This window comes from Sander lucioperca, chromosome 12 (assembly GCF_008315115.2).
Source record: "Sander lucioperca isolate FBNREF2018 chromosome 12, SLUC_FBN_1.2, whole genome shotgun sequence".
In the NCBI taxonomy this organism is placed as follows: domain Eukaryota; kingdom Metazoa; phylum Chordata; class Actinopteri; order Perciformes; family Percidae; genus Sander; species Sander lucioperca.
In genome coordinates, this window is record NC_050184.1 from 17,402,269 (window position 1) to 17,425,774 (window position 23,506).

The 23,506-nt window shown below is 42.1% G+C and overlaps 2 protein-coding genes and 1 long non-coding RNA gene across 12 annotated transcripts; 2 read left to right on the forward strand and 1 right to left on the reverse strand.

Moving 5' to 3' along the window:
- Positions 1-453: 453 nt before the first annotated feature.
- On the forward strand, positions 454-16,781 carry tbc1d22b (TBC1 domain family, member 22B). 5 transcript variants are annotated; one of them, XM_031286106.2, is made up of 14 exons: positions 454-853; positions 5,025-5,081; positions 5,502-5,682; positions 5,771-5,939; positions 7,055-7,222; positions 8,549-8,619; positions 8,905-9,033; positions 9,983-10,048; positions 11,206-11,320; positions 13,136-13,242; positions 13,374-13,449; positions 13,681-13,808; positions 14,228-14,323; positions 15,798-16,781. In XM_031286106.2, exons 1-14 carry the CDS (start codon positions 798-800, stop codon positions 15,924-15,926), a joined length of 1,548 nt encoding a protein of 515 aa, XP_031141966.1. In that variant the 5' UTR covers positions 454-797; the 3' UTR covers positions 15,927-16,781. The 5 variants fall into 5 exon arrangements, with proteins under 5 accessions (XP_031141966.1, XP_031141964.1, XP_031141965.1 ...); XM_031286104.2 differs by having other exon boundaries at positions 455-853; positions 5,768-5,939; XM_031286105.2 differs by having other exon boundaries at positions 457-853; positions 5,768-5,939; positions 13,139-13,242.
- A 2,751-nt stretch (positions 16,782-19,532) lies between these two features.
- On the forward strand, positions 19,533-22,288 carry si:ch211-148l7.4 (uncharacterized protein LOC563603 homolog). Of its 6 annotated transcripts, none has more exons than XM_036007952.1 (3): positions 19,533-19,984; positions 20,437-20,636; positions 20,729-22,288. In XM_036007952.1, exons 2-3 carry the CDS (start codon positions 20,466-20,468, stop codon positions 22,067-22,069), a joined length of 1,512 nt encoding a protein of 503 aa, XP_035863845.1. In that variant the 5' UTR covers positions 19,533-19,984; positions 20,437-20,465; the 3' UTR covers positions 22,070-22,288. The 6 variants fall into 6 exon arrangements, with proteins under 6 accessions (XP_035863845.1, XP_035863844.1, XP_031142636.1 ...); XM_036007951.1 differs by having other exon boundaries at positions 20,440-20,636; XM_036007953.1 differs by having other exon boundaries at positions 19,821-19,838.
- On the reverse strand, positions 22,261-22,951 carry LOC118496385. The gene is made up of 2 exons (XR_004898959.1): positions 22,888-22,951; positions 22,261-22,388 (listed from the first exon to the last, which is right to left on the reverse strand). It is a non-coding gene; the product is annotated as an uncharacterized LOC118496385 (long non-coding RNA).
- Positions 22,952-23,506: the final 555 nt, after the last annotated feature.

Consider the following 23,506-nt stretch of genomic DNA (forward strand, 5'->3'; position numbering starts at 1 on the left):
CATTAACAGTGTGCAGGCGTTAGGCCTAGCCTTTCTTCATTATTTAGGCCCAACCAAATGCCTAACGTTACCTCAACTGTCCCAATTATTGCTTATGTTTTGAATTCCCTCACCTTTTGAAAGCACTTTGGGCTGAAAAGTGCTCTATTCACAACAAAAAAGGTAGGTCTCTCCAGCTAACAATTATTTTCATTAACAAATAGTTTTGGTGTATCACCTCTCTCTCTCGAGGGTCGACGGTTGCAAACACAGGAGTTTGAACCCATCCCACTTTACCACTTGACTGTTCAAACCGTAACATAACAACATGCAGGTGTCAACATGTCCCAACGACGACTTTGACTTTGAACAATAGGCTCTTTGTTGGAAAAGTGTAATGTATTGTTGTTCTGACAGAGCCTCTTTCAGAACAACAATAGATTTTTTCCTACCAGCATGAAGTTCTAAACGTCTCCCTCTCATGTCCTTTGTGTCTATCAGCGAGCATCCCTAACCGTCACTCCACCATCTCATCCTATTGGACGCTTACACTGCACCTGTTCGACTCACCCACGAATCACACGCTTCGGTCTGTGTACTCCAAGATGGCGGCTTCCAGTACTCCTTATCAGACATCATCGCATATGAAAGCTAAATATTACTATCTACCGCTCGTTTAAACGTATGAAGAGGCAGACCAGAAGAAGCCGAAGGGGGCTGAGTTGTCGCCAGTAAAACGCGGAAACTGTTTCCATATGGTTTGTTCGCCCGAGGAGCCGGTCTCGGTGTCGGTCTGAAGGGGGTTGTGTTATCCGAGTATGGCCACCGAGAACAGGATCAATTTTTGGAGGAGAAACGCAAAGGTTCCCGGAAGGTGGGTTATTGTCACTCTCTTTAAACGTTACTTAACGAAGCTGGACTACAGGACTCCTTTAGTGCATTTCAGACGGATACTGTCATATATTGTTGAAAATATCATTAACAGTCAGTACATAAACATAGGTTATATGATGTAATAACCTAGTGTAGCTTGAATCAACTTATAATAAAGTAAATATAGGAATACTAGCTTAAAACTGAGCTCTTCAGCAGACCCAGACGTATTAGAAGTCACTGTAAGTACCTCATGAATAGTCATTAGTTGACCATATTGTAATAGTAGGTTTCAATTCATTCACTTGAGGACTTTTCAGCCCTTTCCACTGTCTGGTTTGAGCGTGTATCTTTATAATAGCCTCCAGCTGAGATGGACAGACCTCCATCTCTTTCTTCTCTGCGGTTTCTAACGTTCAGAGTGGAGCTGTCAGCTGGCGCTGTCCGTGCATCGCCCGCCATATGTTTCTCTCAGTCTGTGCTAAGAGGTGGTGACACTCTCACTTGAGAGAGATAGTAGAGGCAGTGAAGGAGACTGCACTGTCTGCCTTGATGAGGTTCACTGCTGTAATCTCAGATCTCTTATTTTATTATCTCTTAGTGCTTTTTTAAATGAGTCATAAGGGAAGAAGTTAAATGAAATACATCCTCTTTTTTGTGGCAGTTTTATTCATGACTAAGATGAGCAAACCAATAGCTCACCCACAAAAACCGATTTGCCGGGTCATAGTTTGAACTCTTATTAGCCTACCAAGTAGAGACTTTATGATGTGTTATGGAAAAAAATAGTATTTTGTCCCTGAAGTGGGATGAATCATGTGGACCATTGTTTTTAAGTTAGGCCACAGCACTAGATTAGTCCTAGCCTGTATAGCTTGCTTAATAGGCAGCATGGTAATGGGTTATATGGGCACTGAGGACCTCTAAGTATTCCTTTATTCTATTTTCCCCACCCTGCACACTTATGGAAAATGAAAACGTATCAGACTTCATTGATAAGGCCTGACGTATACATACTAATGTGTTCATATATCTGTATTGGCCTGTGTATCTTTATGACTATGAAGACTCTGAGTGCTTGTCCTGTCCTGGCTTTATGCCACAGCCAGGCAGAGAGGGTGGAGCGCGGTGTGTTTGGGAAATCTGAGAAGAGAGGATCTCTAAGGAGAGGGCGTTGCTGTCTTTGTCACACACACTGATCTCTCTCAAACTGTGGTGGGTGGAAGGCTGAAAACACAAACACATGTTTGAACAGGAAAGCAAGCAGCTAGTCTTAGTGCCTGTCCTTGAGCCACTACTGATAAAAGAAGTCGTAGGCTGATAAACAAGAGACTCTGGCACTGCCAGATAATCAGCAGGCCCAGTTCTCAGCCACCAGGCTTGTACTGTCAGTTTATTCATGCAAATGACATGAATAGGTTGACATCGTTTAACCTCAGGCTTGAGAAGCCACAGTTTGTCAGAGTCCACATACAACTAGTATTTATTGCTTTGTGATATGCACACAAAGGCCTCTGAGCTACTTTGAATGAAGCTCTTATAAGTGAAGTTTCTGCCACACAGAGATGGCATTTCGGATAAACCGTCATATTAGATTTGTATAGTCATAAAAACTAACATTTTATTTTTGTAGCATGCTGATGTTTTTTTCAATGACAGACTTCAGATTTTCTTCTTTATGTCACTTTTTTTACAGTGTCAGGTTTTTTTTGTTTTGTTTTTTTAAATTGTTGACTTTGTCAGCTTTGGGTTGCCAGAGAGGAAAGAAGCTGAGCTGAGAAATAAAATCCTCACATCCGGTGAACATAATGCCCACCACAGGGTGGTGAAGAACACAGGGGCTGCGCAAGCTGTCCCCTCGTTCTGTTCAGTACAAACTACAAACAGCACAAAGAATCTAAATAAGACAGGGTTAGGGTCAATAGATGAAAGGGAGGAACTGTATGTAATAAATGTAAGGCAGAATGTGAGGCTGAATTTGCTGGCTCTGTGATTCACAAAATACTCCCCACTGGGTTTTTAATCCAGCTCTGCAAAATCTTCCAAGAACATTGGCACATCACAGAGACACATCCCAAATGAAAGCACATTTTTTAGGAATCCCCCAAAACTGGTCTTTCTTTTTTTAATACTTTATTTTAAATTGTTCTTATAACAGTGCCAATAGGAAACTAGACAAGACAGCAATAAAAAAAAAAATGCAAAAAGACACACACACACATAGGTGGAGGACTGCCAGAGTATCAGAGTGTAAGATCAAAGCATGCTTAGATTAAGGACGTAGCATAGCAGCAAACACACAAATCAGACATTTAGGTCTCATCAGCAATGTCAAATCCAAAACTGGTCTTTAAGCGGTCTATCAATCTCAGGGATCTTCTGTTAAAAGCTGATATTTCCACGCCTTGTCCATTCTTAAGATAGCATCATTTTCCCATCAGGAAACCACAGATGTGGTAGCTACACCCAGAGTGCCTTCACCCATAAGTGCAAGTCTTTTAGCCACCATTACACAGGCTAAAGTATACTTATGCATAGTGTGATCACCTACAGAACCACTCACCTTATCCTCTGCTCACGTGGTCCGCTTCTGTCTGCAAAACGTCAAGGCAGTAGCACTCTTGCATTAGCAAGCATTGCACTAACATCTGAACAGATGATGAGTGCAGCCTTTCATTTCAAGCAGGCAGGCCATGCCGTCAGCTGCCTAAGGTATTGTGGTATTGAGAAAGTAAAAATGTCTTCACACATTTTGATATCTTAATAAATGAGAACTTTTGAGTTCTCCATACCTTTTTAAGGTATCGACTGAAACTACCCAGTACCAAGTAGTATTGGAGTAGTAGGAGAAGATCTCTGGAGGCAAAACTCAAGGAAACATCATCATCCTGGAAGGAAGCCGTGAAGATCACTGAACCAGCTGGAGTTCGTGAATGACTTATAGGCCTACTTCCCAAAGAGCAAAAATGGGTTAAATGACCAAGTAGTATGAAAACTTCTCCAGTTAAAGCATCCCTGCTTTCGATCCTTTTTGTACCGGGATTTTGAAAGAAAATGACTATTTATATGGTTTTGCCGCCAATCACCGTAACTAGGCCTGCACAATTCGGGGAAAAATATGAATCACGATTTTTTTAGCATAGAATTGATATCACGATTCTCTGCCACGATTTTTTTCTCAAACATAGATATTTTTTTTGGCACCTATAGCACATTGTGCATCCCCACAAGCCTGTAAACATAGAGGCTTCAGTGAATAAAGAAAATAAAGTACATACTGACCATTTAAGTACAGTAGGCTACCAAAAATAGTGACCTATAACACATTGAACTAAATATGGCCCTGATACAGGCTCTATCTGAACTCCTTGAACATGTCTTTACATAATTAAAACATGTCAATGTCAAATGCTTTAAATAAATTAATAAAAAATAAATAAAATCTAAGTCATTTGAAAAATTAAATCGCGAACAGGGGTGAATCGAGATCGTGATTTTATAATGATTTATCGTGCAGGCCTAACCGTAAGGGTTCTTCAGTTTAATGCGACGTGTGATTGGCCCACTACCGCAGCAGCTACAACCCATACAGTCTGTGGTGTGGTCTGTGGCGATACCCAACCCTAATGTGAACGTGGATGGTGATGGCACAGTGGGTATGACACGTCTTTGGTGTGGGAGATCGGGCACAAGACACTTAACCCCTAGTTGCTCCAGAGGCGTGCAACCTGTGACATATGTAGCAATTGTAAGTCGCTTTGGATAAAAGCATCAGCTAAATGACATGTAATGTGAACACTATTCACCTTGTTTGCTCGTAATAATACTGGGCACAGTGTGTATGACAGTCATATTCAACCTAGTGCATGGGCCAAAGTGAATTTTCAGCTATGGTGCATTACGGTGCTCCTCTCTGATCCCTCATGGTTCATTGTGTAATAAGTGAACTGATCTTTAAGGGATTGAGCAACTTATTGCAACTAGGAAACAAGGAAAATATGTTTACAAAGAGCTACATATACGAGGACAGCACGTGTGTCTGCTAACTTTCCTCTATATCTTAATTGATGAGTAGATTTGCTGACTATTAGCATTAGCTAGGTCAAAGCCTGGGAAGTTACGTGTGTTTTTCTGCACAGAGGTGACAGCATTTCACATGTCACCTTCTACAGTGTACAACCAGTTTATGGAGCACAGCATCCACCTCTCGACCCACGATTGCGACGCACGTAAGTGCTAAACACAACTGGACTGCATGGCGTCATGTTACCCACATGGATGCGTTTTAATTGTGTGCGTGTTATTTGTGTCTCCCATTTTCAACCTTGTTTTGCAGCACATTGTTCCATGCTTCAAGTACTTGAACATGTGTATGTATGGATTGCATGCGTCAGTACTGTACCAGTGTGACCCAAAGTTATCGTTTACATTGTTCAATGTATTTGACTGACTTTCAGTGTGCTATTGCCCTTTTTTGTTGGATTTGCAGTTTAGTTTTTTTGTTTGTTCCTTTTGGCGATAACATATCCTACATTTCTGTGTATATTATGTACCTGTATCGTACATAAGTGAGACCATTAAATTCTTTATTTTTCCGTCTTTTTTTCTCATTTTCTGTCTGTTCAATCTCTCGATCTGTCCATCCGCAGGTATCCCAAAGACACAAAGCCTCAGTTCAACAATCTCAAGTCTAAAAAGGCCTCTAGCTTCCATGAGTTCGCCCGCAGCACCAATGATGCTTGGGACATCGACGAAGAGGAGGACGAGGATTTCCTCGGGACCCCCGCCCAAACTTCATCAGGCCTCCACTCTACGTCCACACAGAACCAGGTAACTACAAGACATCATTTTTGTCCCTGAGCGACTGGGCATTGGTGTGAAATGAGAGAAGATGTTCTGATGTGTTTGCACTCAGCAGCAGCAGAACCAGGCTGTTGACACAGAAACTGGGGTGTCACACAGACTGGCACCTCCCAGGACAGAAGCTGAAAACCTCCAGGATGGGCAGGAAGAGGACTCAGAGTGCGAGCATGTCAATGGCAAGGTTGTCAAGTCTAGCAGTGACGCCTATCTCAACACGTCCTCAGGTATGTGGGTAATATGCTGCAGAAGTACATTTGGCATTAAAAGCAACTGAGCAGCTTATCAGGTGATTCATAGTGAAGCTAATTACAGACTTTGTCGGGCGGACCTAGTCTCGCATTGCCAGCCCTGTCTCCACAGCACTGCTACACCACACATACATTCTGGGATAGAAGAAAAAAACACTCTGGGTTGTTTGCATTTCTTCAAACCAATCACAATCGTCTTGGGCGGAGCTAAGCTCCGGATACAGCGACGGTGGCTCTGCAAAATAGTCTCGAGAAGGAACGCCACATACAATATTAAATGAAGTTAACTGTTTACACAATACATTAACATGAGCTATTTAAATAAGATGGATACATGTTAAACATCATTTTCTCTTACCAGTGAATCACTGGGTGTACTTTGTCCACAGCAATCCCACCAATCTGTCCCAAAACGTCCCAGTTAGAGAGGAAATGCCGTAAACATATTCTTTGTAAATCATTACAATCATTCGCCGAAAGAACCAAGCAGGCCTGCCTTGTTGCACAATCTGGATTTTCTTCAAAACTTGCCATTTTCAGCGTGTAGCTTGCTAGCTCGAAGTTTGTTGTTGTTTCCCGAACGCGAACAGAGATTGAGAACAGCGCCGCACAGAAAACGGAAAGTGAGGGACGTCTGGTGCGTGATGTCAGGCAATTATCCTGGAAATGTACTTCAGTTGATCCAGACTAGGGGAGACCTAACACTGCAGATTGGGCTAGGCAGATTATATCAGGCCTTTGGAATGGGCCTGGCACAACATTTTTCTGTCCCGAAAACGTTTCTCTAAATGCTCTTAACAACAAAAATTGGCAACCGTGGGGCACGGAGAGCCAGGGATATAAGAGCAGGCAGCACTGGAACAAAAAATGCGACACATCACCGACAGTATAATAAAAACAGTTCCGCTCACAGTTGAGAAGGCGAATGGTAATAAAGGTGGCAACATAACGGAAATTAAATGTCTGGATTGAGATGCAGGGGTTTTACTGTTGTGGGCTCCTTATTGATTCCATAAAACAGTTTGAAGTCTACTCAAAGTTTTTATGACTTTTATTATATTTTCTCTTTTTTCTTGTATGGCCCTCTACAGTTCGCTCCACACTGCAGAAGCAGCAGTCTCTCCCAGTTCGTCCCATCATCCCACTGGTGGCACGCATGTCAGACCAGAACGCATCTGGGGCACCGCCCATGACAGTGCGGGAGAAGAGCCGACTGGATAAATTCAAGCAGCTGCTGGCCAGTCCGAACACTGACCTAGGTAGGAGAGCAACACACACTTTAATCGTTTAGAGACAGAGTGATTCTTGGTTCTAGGATTCACGCAGCCTGTGTTGGCCGTCAGATGGTGCGGCAAACACGCAGGTCTTTCCATTGCTTTTGAATGGTGGTAGTCAGTCCTTCCAGAAAAATTCGTTTTTTTGTGATTGTTGCGGGCAAAAATCCTTGATTATGCGGCACGTTTTCTTAAAAAATGCGATGGAATATGCGGGATTTTTATGCAATGAAATTGCGGGAACTTGCAAAAACTGCGGTTTCATCATGGCTTCATCGCGGGGTTTGCAGCTTTTCGATGATGTTCACGTCGCGTAATTACGTCACTTCATAACGTTTCCATGGCAACAGGGGAAAATGGCGGCTCTTGTGTGAAGTAAGTAAACGCTTAACTTTCTGCTAAGATATATGTGACTTTTTTGCAACGAAAATGCGGGGATTATGAAATCATGCAAGCCCCGCATATTTTGCGCAGAAATCTGCAATTTATGTGGCGAAAGTACGCCGTATTTGAAAAAATGCTGCCCCCGCATAAATATGCAGACATTGGCTGATTATGCAATGAATTATGCGATCGCATATTTGCGTTTTTCTGGAGCGACTGTACGGTAGTGCGTTTAGGCTGCGGCGGGGGGTCGCTGAAAAGTTGAGGCCAACTCAACTTTTGGAGAACCCCATGTCCGCTGCGCTAGCCAATCATGTAACCGGAGATCAGACTTGTCAGTGTGTTTTGAGGCGGTGTAAGAATCTCGAACAGGAAACGGGAAACATCACTGCCTCTATCGCTGCCACAAGAAAGTTTTAAAACGTGAAACACAAGCGCTGAACTGCCCAGGAGTTTGTGTAACAGCTGAATGTTTGCCAAACAACAAAGCACAGTCGATCTGTCTCGCTTGTCTCTTTTCTTTTTTTTCTGTCTCTATGAAATGAAGCTGCCTTCAAGTGCGGTCGGGCACGTCAAGATCTATAAACGATCTGATGGAAAACAGTAATTGTGAAATATAAAGTCCACTGTGCAACATCAGAATCAGAATCAGAACCAGCTTTATTGGCCAGGTTTGCGCAAACAAACTAGGAATTTGACTCCAGTTAATCTTTGCTCTCAAAGTACAACACTCACTTAACATAAGTGACTCTCCCACCACCGCACAACCCTGTGGAAAATCGCCAGATTGCTTTTTTTGGTCTGAATGCAGCTTACACTTCACTGAAGCTACTGCATTAGCTGCCTGTCTCTGTTTGTTGATCTCTACTGTGGTTTTCTATAGACTGTTGATTATATGGGTTTATATCTCGCTCTGTGCTCTTACAGAGGAACTCCGGAAGCACAGCTGGTCGGGCATACCAAGAGAAGTCCGGCCAATCACATGGAGACTTCTCTCTGTAAGTCTCATGACTGTCAAGTTTTGCAGTATCACATGTTCTGACCTATATCTTGGCTTGTTGCACAACATTCGGTCTCAAAAGACCTGTTAGAGAGTCCACGTTAAAAAAAATTGTTTTTGCGCAGCCAGTTGCATTCCTTTTTAGAAAAATGTCAACTCCTTATGCTTCCAGGCAACCCTATCTACTTTTTTTCTCTTATCTCAAATGGCAGGCCAGTTCTGTTCTTCTGAAACTGGGACTTTCTCTTCTGTATTTTTCTCTCCTCTCCTTGCTCTCTGACAGGGCTACCTGCCGGCCAACAAGGAGCGCAGAGAGCTGGTGCTAAAAAGGAAGCGGGACGAATACTTTGGCTTCATAGAGCAGTATTACCACTCCAGGACAGACGAGCACTATAAAGACACATACAGACAGGTAATATGCAATTGTGTTTTCAACAATGTCCTACTGTCTTCCAATCTGGTCTCTTACCACTAAGGAAATTACTGAACCAATAGCACGACTATACAGTCGAGCTCTCAAGATCCACAGTAATCTTCCAAAGTGGTCTCACCATTGCATTGCACTCACACGCTCTGACTTACCAGAACTACATAAACAGCCATTTTATTTTCAGATTCAAAATAGCACTTCACCAACACTTGCTGCACTTCTTCCGACAAACAATATGAGACCAGTACGCCTCACTAGGTCAGTCTCATTCCAGTCCCCCCATACAAAAACAACTATGGTCAGAAATCCTTTTTTCATACATACACCAACATTTGGAATGACATTCCCCATCATATCAGAACACATCCATCCATCACATATTTCAAAAAGGTATACAAACGGTTCCTTCTCAACAGTTACACTTGCACTCACTGATTTTTCATGTATTGTCCAAGTCTTGTTTGCACTGTCTGTATTGTTGTTTTTAGTTGTCTGTGTCTGTCTAGCCCATGCTAATGTCCTGTACATGTGTTTCTGTCTTCATGTGCCGTAACTGTGTTCCATGTCTCTGCAGAACAGGAACCTGCTGGAAACCAGTTTTTAAACTGAGTCAGGCCCGTTTAAACTGTAACTTAATGTTACTTTTTTAATCCTTTCCTGTATAATACATTTTGAAATGAAAATACTACAGTTAAAGGTAACAAAAAGGAGAAAAGCCGTTAGACTGTTCAACTATTCAATTGTATGTATGTCACATCATAACAGAAGTTAACTCAGGACACTTTACAGATCAGAGCAGGGCAAGACCATGCTATAATATACAGAGACCCAACATTCTTACTACTCATCAGTCAAACTAATCGGTAAACACAAACATGGAATCTGCTGTGATGATCCCGAGTAACATCTCCATTATGTTTCTTCCTATCAGATCCACATCGATATTCCAAGAACCAACCCTCTGATTCCCTTGTTCCAGCAACCCGTAGTACAAGAGGTAAGATCTGAACTGTATGACAAGCTTTCTGATATCTGTTATCTAGTATCACAGATGTTAGGCTGAATAAAGCCCGGTAACCTAAAGAGAACCAGACTATAAGTTGAAAATGAAGCGTGAGGGCGCCCGGATAACTCAGTTGGTAGAGCGGGCGCCCATATATAGAGGTTTACTCCTCGACGCAGTGGGCCCAGGTTCGACTCCGACCTGCGGCCCTTTGCTGCATGTCATTGCCCCCTCTCTCTCCCATTTCATGTCTTCAGCTGTCCTATCAAAATAAAGGCTGAAAATGCCCAAAAATAATCTTAAAAAAAAAATGAAGAGTAATACAGGCCTCAGGACTCATTTAAAACTCGTGACCTCGCTTTACCTCATGTCAAGTAGAGACAAATGATATTGGAGACCCTTTAGATACACTTACTGGCATCTCCACTGCCGTAGATAACTCATGACCCTGTGAATGAAATTGGGCTATAACTGTGACAGAGTATTTGCCAGCCACTGAGGAACTGAACCTGCATCAGATTACTACATAAAGGAGGATCTTTGCTGTAAAAAGGAAGTTCAAATGTTGTTGTTCCTCAAATGTGGTGATTTTGAAAACACTAAAGAATTGTGTATATATTTACCAGAAACCTGTGATTGGGTTAAATTACAGCCAAATTAGACCAGGACAATAATTCTTTATTCATGTTCAGCATTATCAACTTCCAGTGAATTCATTGTAGCGATATTGTCTGTCATATTATGACTTTACATGTTCAGAATTCAGAATTAAGTTGATGTTTTTTTAAAGATTATTTTTGGGGCATTTTAGGCCTTTATTTGTATAGGACATGAGACATTAGGACATTAGACATGAAAGGGGAGAGAGAGAAATGACATGCCTGTAGCAAAGGGCCGCAGGTCGGAGTCGAACCTGCAGCCACTGCGTCGAGGAGTAAGCCTCTATATATGATGTTTTGTCTTGTCATGTTTTGAATATTTTTCAATGCATTGAATATCAGTTTTAGTTATTAGCGTACACAGTAAATGTTAATGACGAGACATTGGTTTTCACCATATTGCCCACTATGACCAGCCCCTAAGCATAACACATACTGTACCACACATGTTACATCACACTGCACATTTAGTTGTTTTCCTTCTTTCCTCAGGTGTTTGAGCGTATTCTCTTCATCTGGGCCATCCGTCACCCAGCCAGCGGTTACGTCCAGGGAATCAATGATCTGGTCACACCCTTCTTTGTCGTCTTCCTCTCTGAGTTTGTCAGTAAGTTACTGGTGTCCTGCATAGAGAGCCCCATTATATTCCCACTGGACCAGAATGACTCATGCCTTTGTTTCTGGTTTACACACTTTTTTGTCAGTTTTGCGTACGTATATATCAATATTATATCAATATTGTGATATGAGACTAACTAGCATCTTAGATTTTAACTAACTTTAACTGATAACTGTTGTCCTGGTTTTAAAGGCTGCGTTACAGTAAAGTGATGTCGGTTTTTGAACATACCAGACTGTTCAAGCTGCTCTATTATTTGTCTTTAACCACTTTTATATATCCACATTGTTGCGGCTGTAAGCAGTCCAACAAAGAACTGCCGCGAGGGACTTAACACTGAGAGATGCATAAACACACTGTGACGCGCTCGAGATTGCATTGCAATGATTTATTCCTCCACACGTAAAATACAACTAGCACTGCAGTTACCAAATGTAAAGTTACTTTGTGAGTAGAAATAAGTGCGTTAGTGCGGCGGTCAACAGAAAGTGTTCGCTCCCAGGCTCACCCCCTCTCTGTCAAAGCCCAAAAAATCCAGGTGAGCAGGTGAAGCAAAAAAATATGTTATCACTTCCGCTCAAACAGCAATGAAAACGCCCACCACCTACAATATAAGTGCACAACACAATAATCAACAAACAACATACAATATGTGGCTCCTACACACATTATTGATGATTATTTATCTAAAATGTCTTGGGAAGGGCACCTGGGTAGCTCACCTGGTAGAGCAGGCACCCATATATAGAGGTTTACTCCTCGACACAGCAGCCGCACGTTCGACTCCGACCTGCGGCCCTTTGCTGCATGTCATTCCCCCTCTCTCTCCTCTTTCATGTCTTCAGCTGTCCTTTATAAATAAAGGCCTACAATGCCCCAAAAATTGTCTTTAAAATGTCTTGTGAAAATATTTCCTACAATATTGTCGCAATTTTGCCATCGAGGTATTTGGTCAAGAATATCGTGATATCTGATTTTCTCCATATCTCCCAGCTCTACAATGTTGTACTTAGAGCTGTCCCCAAATCAGGACTTTCACACTCAACATAATTACTGATGTATTTTCTTCAATACACCTAACTTACAAATACAAGATTCACTCCCCTGCCCAGTTAGTGTCAGTTCAGCTCTCCTGCGGAGTAGCCATCCCACACTGAACTCCACGTGTCTGACTGGTTGTAAAGTTTACAGCCTGTCATGCTGTTGCTCATGGCTCTGTTTTTTTAGTGTTCATTGTACACAAAGTGTAGCGCTTCAACTGACAAAATGCGAGTCGAGTCTGGGTCTTTCTCCACTGATGATTCGACTTATTGACTTTTAGGGGCAGCCCTAGTTGTTACCACGTCCAAGGTCATTAACATTTTTTTCAGTCAACCTCAGTAGAGGGCAGCATTCAGGAGTCTAGGGGTACGTCCCAGGTCCTTAAATTGCATCCACGGTTCCTTCACTTGCTTCCCTTCCTGGTTTCTCAGTCCCTCCCACCGAGGAAGCATGGGAGAGACACGAGGAAATCACGCGAGGAGAGTGGAAATCAAGGAAATGTGTTTTCAGAGGGATGAGACGTCCTTTCCTCTGAAGCCTCACGTGAATTCGACAGCTGTATGGGCTGAGTTAGCAATGGCTTTTAAGCTGCGCGGCTGGAATAAGAGCTTTAAGACGGCCTTCACGAAGGAGAGCCAGAACGACTTCTGGTTCAAGCGAGGAGATATCAAATAAGATACTTGGGAAGCAGCCCAGGAGCCGTTAGTAAGAGTTATGTGTGAGTCAGCCCATTTCTGTTCCATTCAGTGTTATTTGTTCCAGCAGAAGATGTGGAGAACTTTGAGGTGGCAGCGCTGCCCCTGGACACCCGGAGAAACATCGAAGCTGACAGCTTCTGGTGCATGAGCAAGCTGCTGGATGGAATACAGGTGAGCTCACACACACACACACACACACACACACACACACACACACACACACATCTCCATAAACACTCTTTTTTTTTTTTTTTAAAGGTGTAAATGTGCAGATTTACTTACCGTAAACTTTATAATTTCAGGACAACTACACCTTTGCTCAGCCTGGAATCCAGAATAAAGTGAAAGCGTTAGAGGAGCTGGTCAGCAGGATAGACGGTGAGTGGACTCCTGTCAGTTTAAGGAGTTTTGTGTGTCACATTAGGCTTTAGGTTGCATGTACTTTGCACTGACACATGCTCTACTCATTCCTCTTTTTGGGCTTGTTTGAGCTCACACATGTAGAAAGTGATAGAAGGCTGCGCATCTGATTCTGAAATATTAGCAGGAAACCCACAATTTGAACATCTGTGTTTGTGTGCGTTTCTTTGTGTGTGCGTCTGCCTTCAGAGGACATTCACAATCATTTTAAGAGGTATGAGGTGGAGTATCTGCAGTTTGCTTTCCGATGGATGAACAATCTGCTGATGAGGGAGCTGCCGCTTCGTTGCACTATTCGTCTCTGGGACACCTACCAGGTAGAGCATGTTGCGTTAACTGCTTTAGATTGTTGACTTTTCAGCTTTATCACAGCTTCAAAAAGATCAGTTTCATTATTCATTTGACTGATTTATTTTGTTGTTACAATATGATGTCAATACTAAGTAGACCACAACATTTTAAATAGGTTAAGGGTTAAAATGTTTTTTAAGATTATTTTGTGGCCTTTTAATTTGATAGTACAGCTTTAGATTTACATGAAAGGGAGGGGGAGAGAGAGAGAGAGCACACTACATGCAGCCAAAGCCTCACAATTGAAAGTAACCCAGTACATCAGCAGCAGAAACTGTAGCCTTATAGCCTTTAAAATTCACACCGCCGCAAGTATGGCCCATTAAAAAGTATTTGTTCGGTTGACTGGGCCCAAGTGTCGATTGTCCTTGCTTAATTTCTACAGGCTGAAGCGGAGGGTTTCTCCCACTTCCACCTGTACGTCTGTTCTGCTTTCCTCATCGAGTGGCGCAAAGAAATCCTCTCCATGGTTGACTTTCAGGTACCAATCTATCTGTCGTCTTTGTAATCGTCCACATTTAACCAAGAAAACAACCATTAAATATGGATTGAAGTGCCAACAGATGGTAACAAGACAAGGTTTATGAAAGCAAAGCAACTGCGTATGTCATGACAATGTCAGTCCCGTTGAATTGCAATAACTTGTGGTGATCCCTTAACCTTTATCATCAGGTCAAAAATGTTATTTGTCCAACACTTTGCTTTATGAGCAAATACCTGCAAAAGTTATGACATTCCCATCAGCCTCAGCTATACTTAGTGCTAATGATGTTAGCATGCCAACATACTAATCTAATACTGTGTTTAGATGGAAACGATCTGAAGAGAAAACGCAAAAGTGGCGTTGCGTTCTCACTTTTTATTCCGCATTTAGACAAGCTTTTTGGGGGGGAAATATGCGTGCATATGGTGACGCAAAAGTGTGTGAAATTCGATGTAGTATGCACACCAGGTGGCTAGGTGGTAGTGTGAAGCACTGCCACACAACACCACCTTCCTTCTACTTCTCTCCCTAGTAGCGCGAAGCGAACAACAAAAGCTGACAATTTTGTCTGGACAGACGAGGAGGTGGAGTTATTGCTCCAAACGCGGCACACACAGAGACACACACGCGGCACACATACACACGCGTGCGGCACACACACCCACACGCACACGACACACACACACACATGCGGTGCACACACATGGCACACACACACACACACTCGCACAGTGCGTTTTACCCTTTAGACGGGAATGCGACAGTGGAGCGTTTTTAAGATTTCCACATTGGAGGGTGGTTTCACTTTGTTGCGTTTTTAAGCCCCCAAAACGCCGTCGCCGTCTAAACAAAAGGCACATCTGATCAAATATTTTTACGTTTTCACCCACGAGAGTATTCGTGTAAATGCGGCCTAAGATGGTGAATATGGTAAACATTTAACCTGCTAAACATCAGCATGTTAGCATTGTCTTGTGTGATAGTAATGATTATTCATGAGTTTTAGACTGTTGGTTGGACAAAATAAGACGATTTGAAGACATCCCCTTATGCTTTAGGACATTTTGATGGCCATTGTTGTCAGTTTTCTGACATGCATGATTAATTGAGACAATAATTGACCGATTAACTGATGATGCAAATTATCATTAGGTGCAGCCCTAAATGGAGATAGATGGTTATCAAAGTCAATTATTTTCAAAATTCTGAGGTATTTAAATTGCAAGATGAAGTATTCAGTAGTGATTACAGACTTTTATTTGCTTCCATGCAGGTTGTAGTATAAGTTAGTAGTAAGTGTCATGTATGTGTATGAGTGCACACGGGATGCCACTGTCTCAGACATACGGTAGGTTTTACATACTAACCCACACACTGTATATATTTGTGAAATGTTATATGTACTCTGTTATTAACCTCTGCCTTCCAAAAGAGTGTCAGTGTCTAGAAGTAAATTTCTCTTGCTCTTCAGGGCCTTCTTATGCTACTGCAGAACCTTCCTACAATCCATTGGGGTAACGAGGAAGTGGGTCTTCTCCTGGCTGAAGCGTATAGACTGAAGTACATGTTCGCAGACGCACCCAGCCACTACAAGAGATAGGTCCGAGGCTGCCCCGCCCGCCGCAAGCACAGCACAGCACACACTCCACTCTGAAATCCACCCAGCCTGTGACTGGAAGGACCCACTGTGTCTGAGATACTCCAGACGTCAAGTGTTGTTCTTTGAGGTAACCTGGAAGAGACAGACGAAAACTTTTCCTGTGAAAATGAAGTCCAGTGAACGTCACATTGGATTTAAGGTTTATGGTGCACCCATAGATCTCAGTGAACTCGAGACTATTAGCAGTCGATGTACTGCACTGTATGGATGGACTGTTACGGTATGAATAGCTATAGCTGTGCCACCTTGGTTTACTTATACAGTTTTTGGTCATGCAACATTAATTGTCTCTCAACTGAAATGTACACTCAGAAGAGCACGCTGTAATATAAAAGGGATGCTGTTTGTGATAATCCTTTTAGTGAAAAGATGGCATCTACAGATTCTATTTTTTTGAAGATATGTTTTGGTAGTTGTTTAACAAGGGAACAGTCTTAAATGTAAACCAGGCAACTACAATACTTTTATTTTCTCTTTTGAAACTTATTTAGTCCAACACTGTCAAGCTGTTATAAATAATATGCCCCCCCACTGGTTCTGGGCTACCAAATTTGCACTGTACAATCAACTTATAGGTACTTATTTCGCACTTCAATGAGTCAGTTTAATTGGTTGCCAGTACTGGTATTTCGCATTGTATTGGGTATTAGACCTAAGAGTAGCAAATATTAGGTATGGTGTTTTATTTCAGGTTGTGTTTTGGGTTAAAAGTGGAGAAACTGATTTGGTATCAGTTAGCCTTGGTCATTAGAAATCAGCATTTTGAATCACTATGAGGCTCTTGGGTATGATATATATCAACAGTGGTCAAATTTGAACTGCACTGCCTCCGAACAGACCAGGAACAATGGTTAATGTAGCTTTGAAATTCCTTGATCATACAGTATGTCAGCTGAAATAGGCTTTATTTTATTTTGGAACTCACTTAGCTAAATCTACATTTTATTATATTTTTGAAAGTTAAAATACAATTTTAGTTAGAGATAGTGGCACATTACCCTGGAAATCCAGAGTTTTTCGCAAGAGCACAATTTGAATTTGCTCAGCAAGTCACTCTGGCATTCAGTAATGATGCTCATTAACTATGCCCTTGTAGCCGAGCTGCACCAATCACATCGGTGTATCTGATATAGGCAGGCCAGAGGTGAGCTAAACAGATGACGACAGCGCTGCGACGTCAAAGTCATTAGTAGACATTGCATGATGGCTACGGATGAACACCAGTTGTTTGAAACGGCTTTGGCGGCTACAGTGAACGAGTTAGACTTGGTTTTTTATCTAAAACCGGAACAGAAGACGGCGCTCAAATTGTTCCTTTGCAAGAAGGACGTTTTTGCTGTTTTGCCGACCGGATACGGCAAGAGTTTAATCTACCAGTTAGCTCCGCTGGTAGCTAAGAGTTTAATCTACCAGATAGCTCCCCTGGTAGCTAAGCGTATGGGGCTCTGGATACGTCACCCCGTGTATTGCTGTGATTGGTCATAGTGTTATCCAATTGCGTGCAATGAGATTTTCAAATGCATGCTTGGTGCCACCCCTCGAGTTGGGCCATTTTCATTACTCAGTGCCAGACCCTTAATCTTTCAGATCTGGGTCTGGATTTCCAGGCTAAGTGGCACATAAATTAGTAACACTGGCACAAAATGAGATCTGCAACAACTGGTCTGTTTTCACCTGATACTGTTGATTTTAAACGTTTTAAACACCTTTCTTTATGCATAACGATGAGAGTAAACGATCGTATATAATAATCTATGAAGTGTCAAATTCGATTTACCTGTGGTTACTGTAAAATAAAAACTGCTTATGCATACAAGTAGTTAATGTTCGATTTCCTCAGTTCCGGGTCATTTTAGTAATTATGGGATTGAAGATATTTTTTTTTAAATGGAGGAAATGCCTTGTAATGAAGGACATTTATTCACACCATCCTACTTGAGACAGTCCTGTGGACACAGTGCAGCTCACAATGTATGACGAATCGATGCCTTTGTTATGAGCATTTGTAATGTTCTGCTGTCTTTTAAAGTGTAACATAGATACATGCTCTGTTATCATTAACGCTTGTATTTTATATTTCTCTAAGGTTCAGGTTAGGCTGCTCTTGTATCTGTGACTATTTGGAGGGTGGGGAGGGTGAATATGTGTGTTACTCATCTACCTTCATTACCAGTGATAAGTATATCACAATGTATGTTTGAAAGATATGACAATCATTAGCCTTTGATACTTTGATTTCCCTCCTCCTAAGAAGTGTTTTTGATTTTTGGTCATTTTGAGTCATTCTGCAAATGCTTTGCAAAGTTTAAAACCAGGAGTTACTGTGCACTAGATTCCTGTCTGTTAATCTGGTGATTGTAGATTAGAAGAAAAAAAAATTTAATAGAGAAACATATTTCATGGTTAGCATAAGTCCTAATTCATATTCAGGAATTATTCAGCCCTTCTGAAATGAGGCAATTCAACCATAGCCTGAGGTCTAAATTACTTTATGACATTACATTCAGTGACGTGCTTCTGAAGATAGATGCTATGGTACTTAAATTAAGTCTGTGAAATAGATCATTTTTATTTTTTTGGAAAAATCACTTCATATACTTATTTATGGTTTATTCATTGACATAGCTGGCTTAACGAAGCAAAAACTGTTCATCAACCTTGTTTTACCCATCTAAAACATTTCAAATGTTTTTTTTGTGAGCGTCGTTGAATGTATGCCTTTTAGCCTTAAATTAGTTTAAATTTTTTCATTCAGGTGCATCAACATGATTGTTTACTTCATGCTGTTTTTATCTAAAGGTTATTATGTCCTCAAAATATGATGTTGATAACTAAAGGCTGACAAAATAAAAAGTGTCGATTTGTTTCAGAGGTGTTTATGCTGTTTAGAAAATTGGGAAAGTTTTAAAGTGCTGCTGTAGTCAGGGCTGGTTTCAGACTGAAAGGAAGAAATATTAAATAATTAAACCTGCTGTATATTCACTTTTTGTTTAGGTTGTTCTTCATGTTGGCATTTGTGTGTGTGTGTGGTGGTGGGGGTTATTTATAGGGCCGCAACTATGATTATTTTCATTGTCGATTAATCTGTCGATTATTTTCTCAATGAATCGGTCAGTTGTTTGGTCTGAAAAATGTCAATCAGTGTTTTCCAAAGCTCAAGATGACGTCCTGAAATGTCTTGTTTTGTCCACAACTCAAAGAGATTCAGTTTACTGTCACAGAGGAGTAAATAAACTCGAAAATATTCAAATTTAAGAAGCTGGAATTTTGACCTTTTTTCCATAACAAATTACTCAAACCGATTAATCAATTATCAAAATAGTTGGCAATTAATTTAATAGTTGACAACTAATCATTTATCTTTGCAGCTGTAGTTATTTGTTTGGATCAGACATGATCGTTTTTATAATCGTTTTTATTATTGTTCATTATAGTTTTCATTTATTAAAGGTTATGTAAGGTCTGTCCAAACAAATTAACTATACTTTTGATAGCAAGAAATTGGTAACGCATAAGCTCGAAAGGTGTTTTGGTGTGGACGTGCAGGAAGCAAATTTACGAATCCTACTACGGCCACGCCAAGACCCGCGCTTCAATAGCATTTATTGGCCAGGCGTCCATGCTTACGCAAAGTAACGTAACCCCATTTGTACAGGTCCTATCCCCTGACCAATCGGCTATCCTAACCTTAACCACTCGAGGTCAAATGCCTAACCCCAACCAATCGAGCTGCTTCATAGGGCGGGTCTTGGTGTGACCGTAGTAGGATTCGTAAATTTGCGTGCCGGAAGTGATGCTGACAGCTCCGAGAAGTAACGTTAGCTACGTGTTGGTACCCTCTATACATACATGGTTGGTACTCGCATAAACTTCGGTTTCACTTTTGCAGCCATGTCAGTGTTGTTTGTTGGAACGAAACCAAATGTTAACTCGACAAACCGTCTGAATTTTACCAGTGGGATACACACCCGTCGCACCGCTTCTGTCTGAGTGCTAAGGTCAGTTCTTCTGGCTAACAGAAACTGCATTTATAAGATATTTAGTGCAGCTAGCAACGAGCTAACGTTAGCAAACACGAAGCTAGCCTCTGGTTGTGCTGTAACGTTAGTAACCGTACTGTCACGTCAGCGTTGACTTCTGACTAAATGGACCTCTAGCTGTGCAGTTATTGTTTAACTGAGTCTTTTTTTATTGCTGTGAAATGAAACATAGCTACGTATTATCTATAACGATAGCAAGAAAGAGGAACAAGCTAACAAGAAGGCACGCTTCCCCTTTCCCTAACGTTACCAAAACTTGACTTACGTTGGCTGGTGACTGCACTTCACTGGCAGGCATACATTTTATTCATTTTTTAAACACAGCTAAATGCCTTAGCCTTTTATTTTGGCTCTTGTATTTGTGTTTTTTCCGAAGCTAATGACCCAAACTTCTTCTGTCTCCTCCAAAGCAGGAGAGAAGCTTGGTGAAAGAGGATGGATGGCGTCAGCTGGAGCACCACACGGGCCCAGGAGTCGTTCAGCCGCTCGAGGACAGCAGGAGACACACTGTCCAGGCTCGCCAACTTCATTGCACGGGCTGACACAAAACCGCACACACCAAACAAGAGGCAGCAGCCAGCCCACTTGCCCTACGCTTGCCAAGAATGTGGTAAGAGCTTCCCATATCCGACTGATCTGTTGGAGCACCAGGAACTAAAACACACATTACCCAAGCCTCACCAGTGTCTCTATTGTGGGCAGGAGTTCTCCCTGCGCTCATCCTTACAGCTACATAAGTGCAATCACGATTCTTCCCCGTGTGAACTTTGTCATGGAGAGACACAGCCGGGTTCTCCGTGCCCTGCATGCAATCTAACCTCAGATCCTGGCAGGCTGCAGGACAAGTCACCTCACCGCCAGCCTCACCTCAGTAGCCCTTACGCATGTGCCCTGTGTGGGAGAGGCTTCAGCCAAAAGCAGGCTCTGCTACACCATCAGCAAGCTGGTTGTAGTGAACCGCCATTCCCATCTGATATAGTTGATGCCGGTAGCCTTCCAGATGACTCTCCACCAGTTTCTGAGGGAGACTCGACCTGCTCTGATTCTTCAGACACCCCAGGGCCTAGCAGCAGAGCTGTAAGTGTGTGCCAATTCTGTTCGAAAACGTTCCGCACGGAGGCTGGACTGCAACGCCATAAACAAACAAACCACTCAGAGGAGCGGCTGATGGCTACACAGGGACAAAAGACCAGAGGAGAAGGTGCGGGTGGAGAAGAGAGCAAAGGTGGGAGCACCAAGGTGAATGGAAATGTAATTAAAATGACAAAATCCAAAAAAAAGCCTTTGGCCTGTCGCTCTTGCGACATGGTCTTCGGGAGCACCTCGATGCTGTACGTGCACAGAAAAGAAAAGCACAGCAGAGAGAAAAACACCAGGAGAGAACCACGGCCACGGCCAGTCATCATCAAGCGCAGAAAAGGAGGCGCGTATCCGTGTCAGGTCTGCGGTAAAGTCTTCGTCCATCATTTGTCACTTCGGGCACATTACAAACAGCACACAGCCTCAAGCTTCAACGCAATCAAAAACAAAAGCCCGCCTGAAGGATGTACCACCAAAGAGTCTGAGTTATCAGAAAATAGACCAAATGAAGTAAAACCCAGCACAGCAGAAAACAAGACTGTAAAGGCTGGTCGAGGGAGGCCCAGGAAAACGGCCAGATTAAAGAACAAGGTTACGGATCCAGAGAGATGCAGAGAAGTGCCTGAAGTGAAGGAGGAGGAGGAGGACGAACAGGACGAACAGGAGAGGGAGTTCCCGTGCCCCTCCTGTGCAGAGGTTTTCTCTCTGCAGTCGCAGCTAAGGGAGCATGTGGAGCTCCACCAGTCATCCGTGAAGAGGAGACAGTGCAGTGTGTGCGTAAACGAGATGGACACCTGTAAATGGCCCGGCTCAAAGAGGCAGAGGCTGTACCACTGTGTGCCTTGCCAGCAGGGTTTCTCAGCACTGGACACTTTCCTAGAACACTGTCAGAAGCATCTGCGAGTCCGTGTGGAGGAGGACAGCGTCACTGAGGGCTACACACATCAGGCCAGCAAAGCCTGAGGTCCAGTTTTGAATGTCATCAGCGATTTGCCTTTTTGCCTTCAAGGGTTAGAGAGCGGAGAGTGATTTATGAATGAAATTCTTGTATGTTGATCAACCAGTTCATTGATTGAGCATTCAGAACACCTTGTTTTTATAACTTACATATCAAGGAATAAATTGTTAAAGTACCATAGCAGGATTTTTGCATGTTTTTACTAGGGCTGCTCGATTATGGGGGGGGGAAAAATCATAATCCCGATTGTTTGGTCAATATTGAAATCGTGATTATTTAATACGATTACTCATTGCCTTTGGTTAAGATGTTACATTTATTGAACTTTAAAGTGCTCATATTATGCTTTTTGGCATTTTCCCTTTCCTTTATTGTGTTATATATCTTTTTTGTGCATGTTATAGGTTTACAAAGTGAAAAAGCCCAAAGTCCACCCCAAAGGGACTTACCATCTCCAACAGGAAACACTGTTCACAAACTGCTCCAAACAGCTCTATTGTAGTCCAGCCTTTACTTCATAGACAAACGTGCGTCACTTTGTAACACACGTTATAATGCTCGCCTAGCTGCTAGCATGGCACACCCTCATACTCTGCTCCTGACTGGCTAGTAGTCCTTACCTAGGTACTGTGCATGTGCGACTCCCAACAAAGATGGAACAGAAGTGAGATGTCTCACTCTGTAGCTAAAACAGACATCTTAACACACAGGGTGAAAAGAGGAGCTGCAGCAATGTGCAGTACAACAAAAATATAATGTAAACCTATTCTGGTACAACCTCTAAATACAATTATGAACCTGAAAATGAGCATAATATGAGCACTTTAAAACAGTTGAATCAACAGTTAAAACACCTTGAACTGTGAAATTTCCCCTAATAATTTTCCTGATTGATTTTTTTTTCTCCGTCCGTTAGTTTACTTGCAAAATGTAATGTGCAAACCCATTTTTTTTCTCAACTACATTGTTTTTGTGATCATTAGGAGCCAAAATCATAATTGCAATTAAAATTTGATTAAATGCACAGCCCTAGTTATTGCTATGAATCACATAGACTTTACTGCCAAATGTTTATTTTTGAATGTTCCAGGCAACCACTTGTTTCTTTCTCAGTACAACATGTAGATCAATGAGATCCATTACAGTGATGAGTTAACTTTTAACGTTATGACCTCATGTTATACTTTTGAAAACCGATCATGTCATGTTTTTATGGGACGATCCACCACTTCAGATTTGAGTCGCTCACAGAGCAGCGCTGCATAGACGAGCTGTGTTGTTGTGAAATCAGACAAAACTCAGACGCAAATGTGGGCATCGCAAAGAGGACCATGTGAGTCCCCCCCCCCATTAGCACTCATGTGCACCAATAATGAACTTTTCAAATTGTTAATCAATTTCAGCTTTGTCACAACCTAAATATAACAGAACTTTGACTAAAC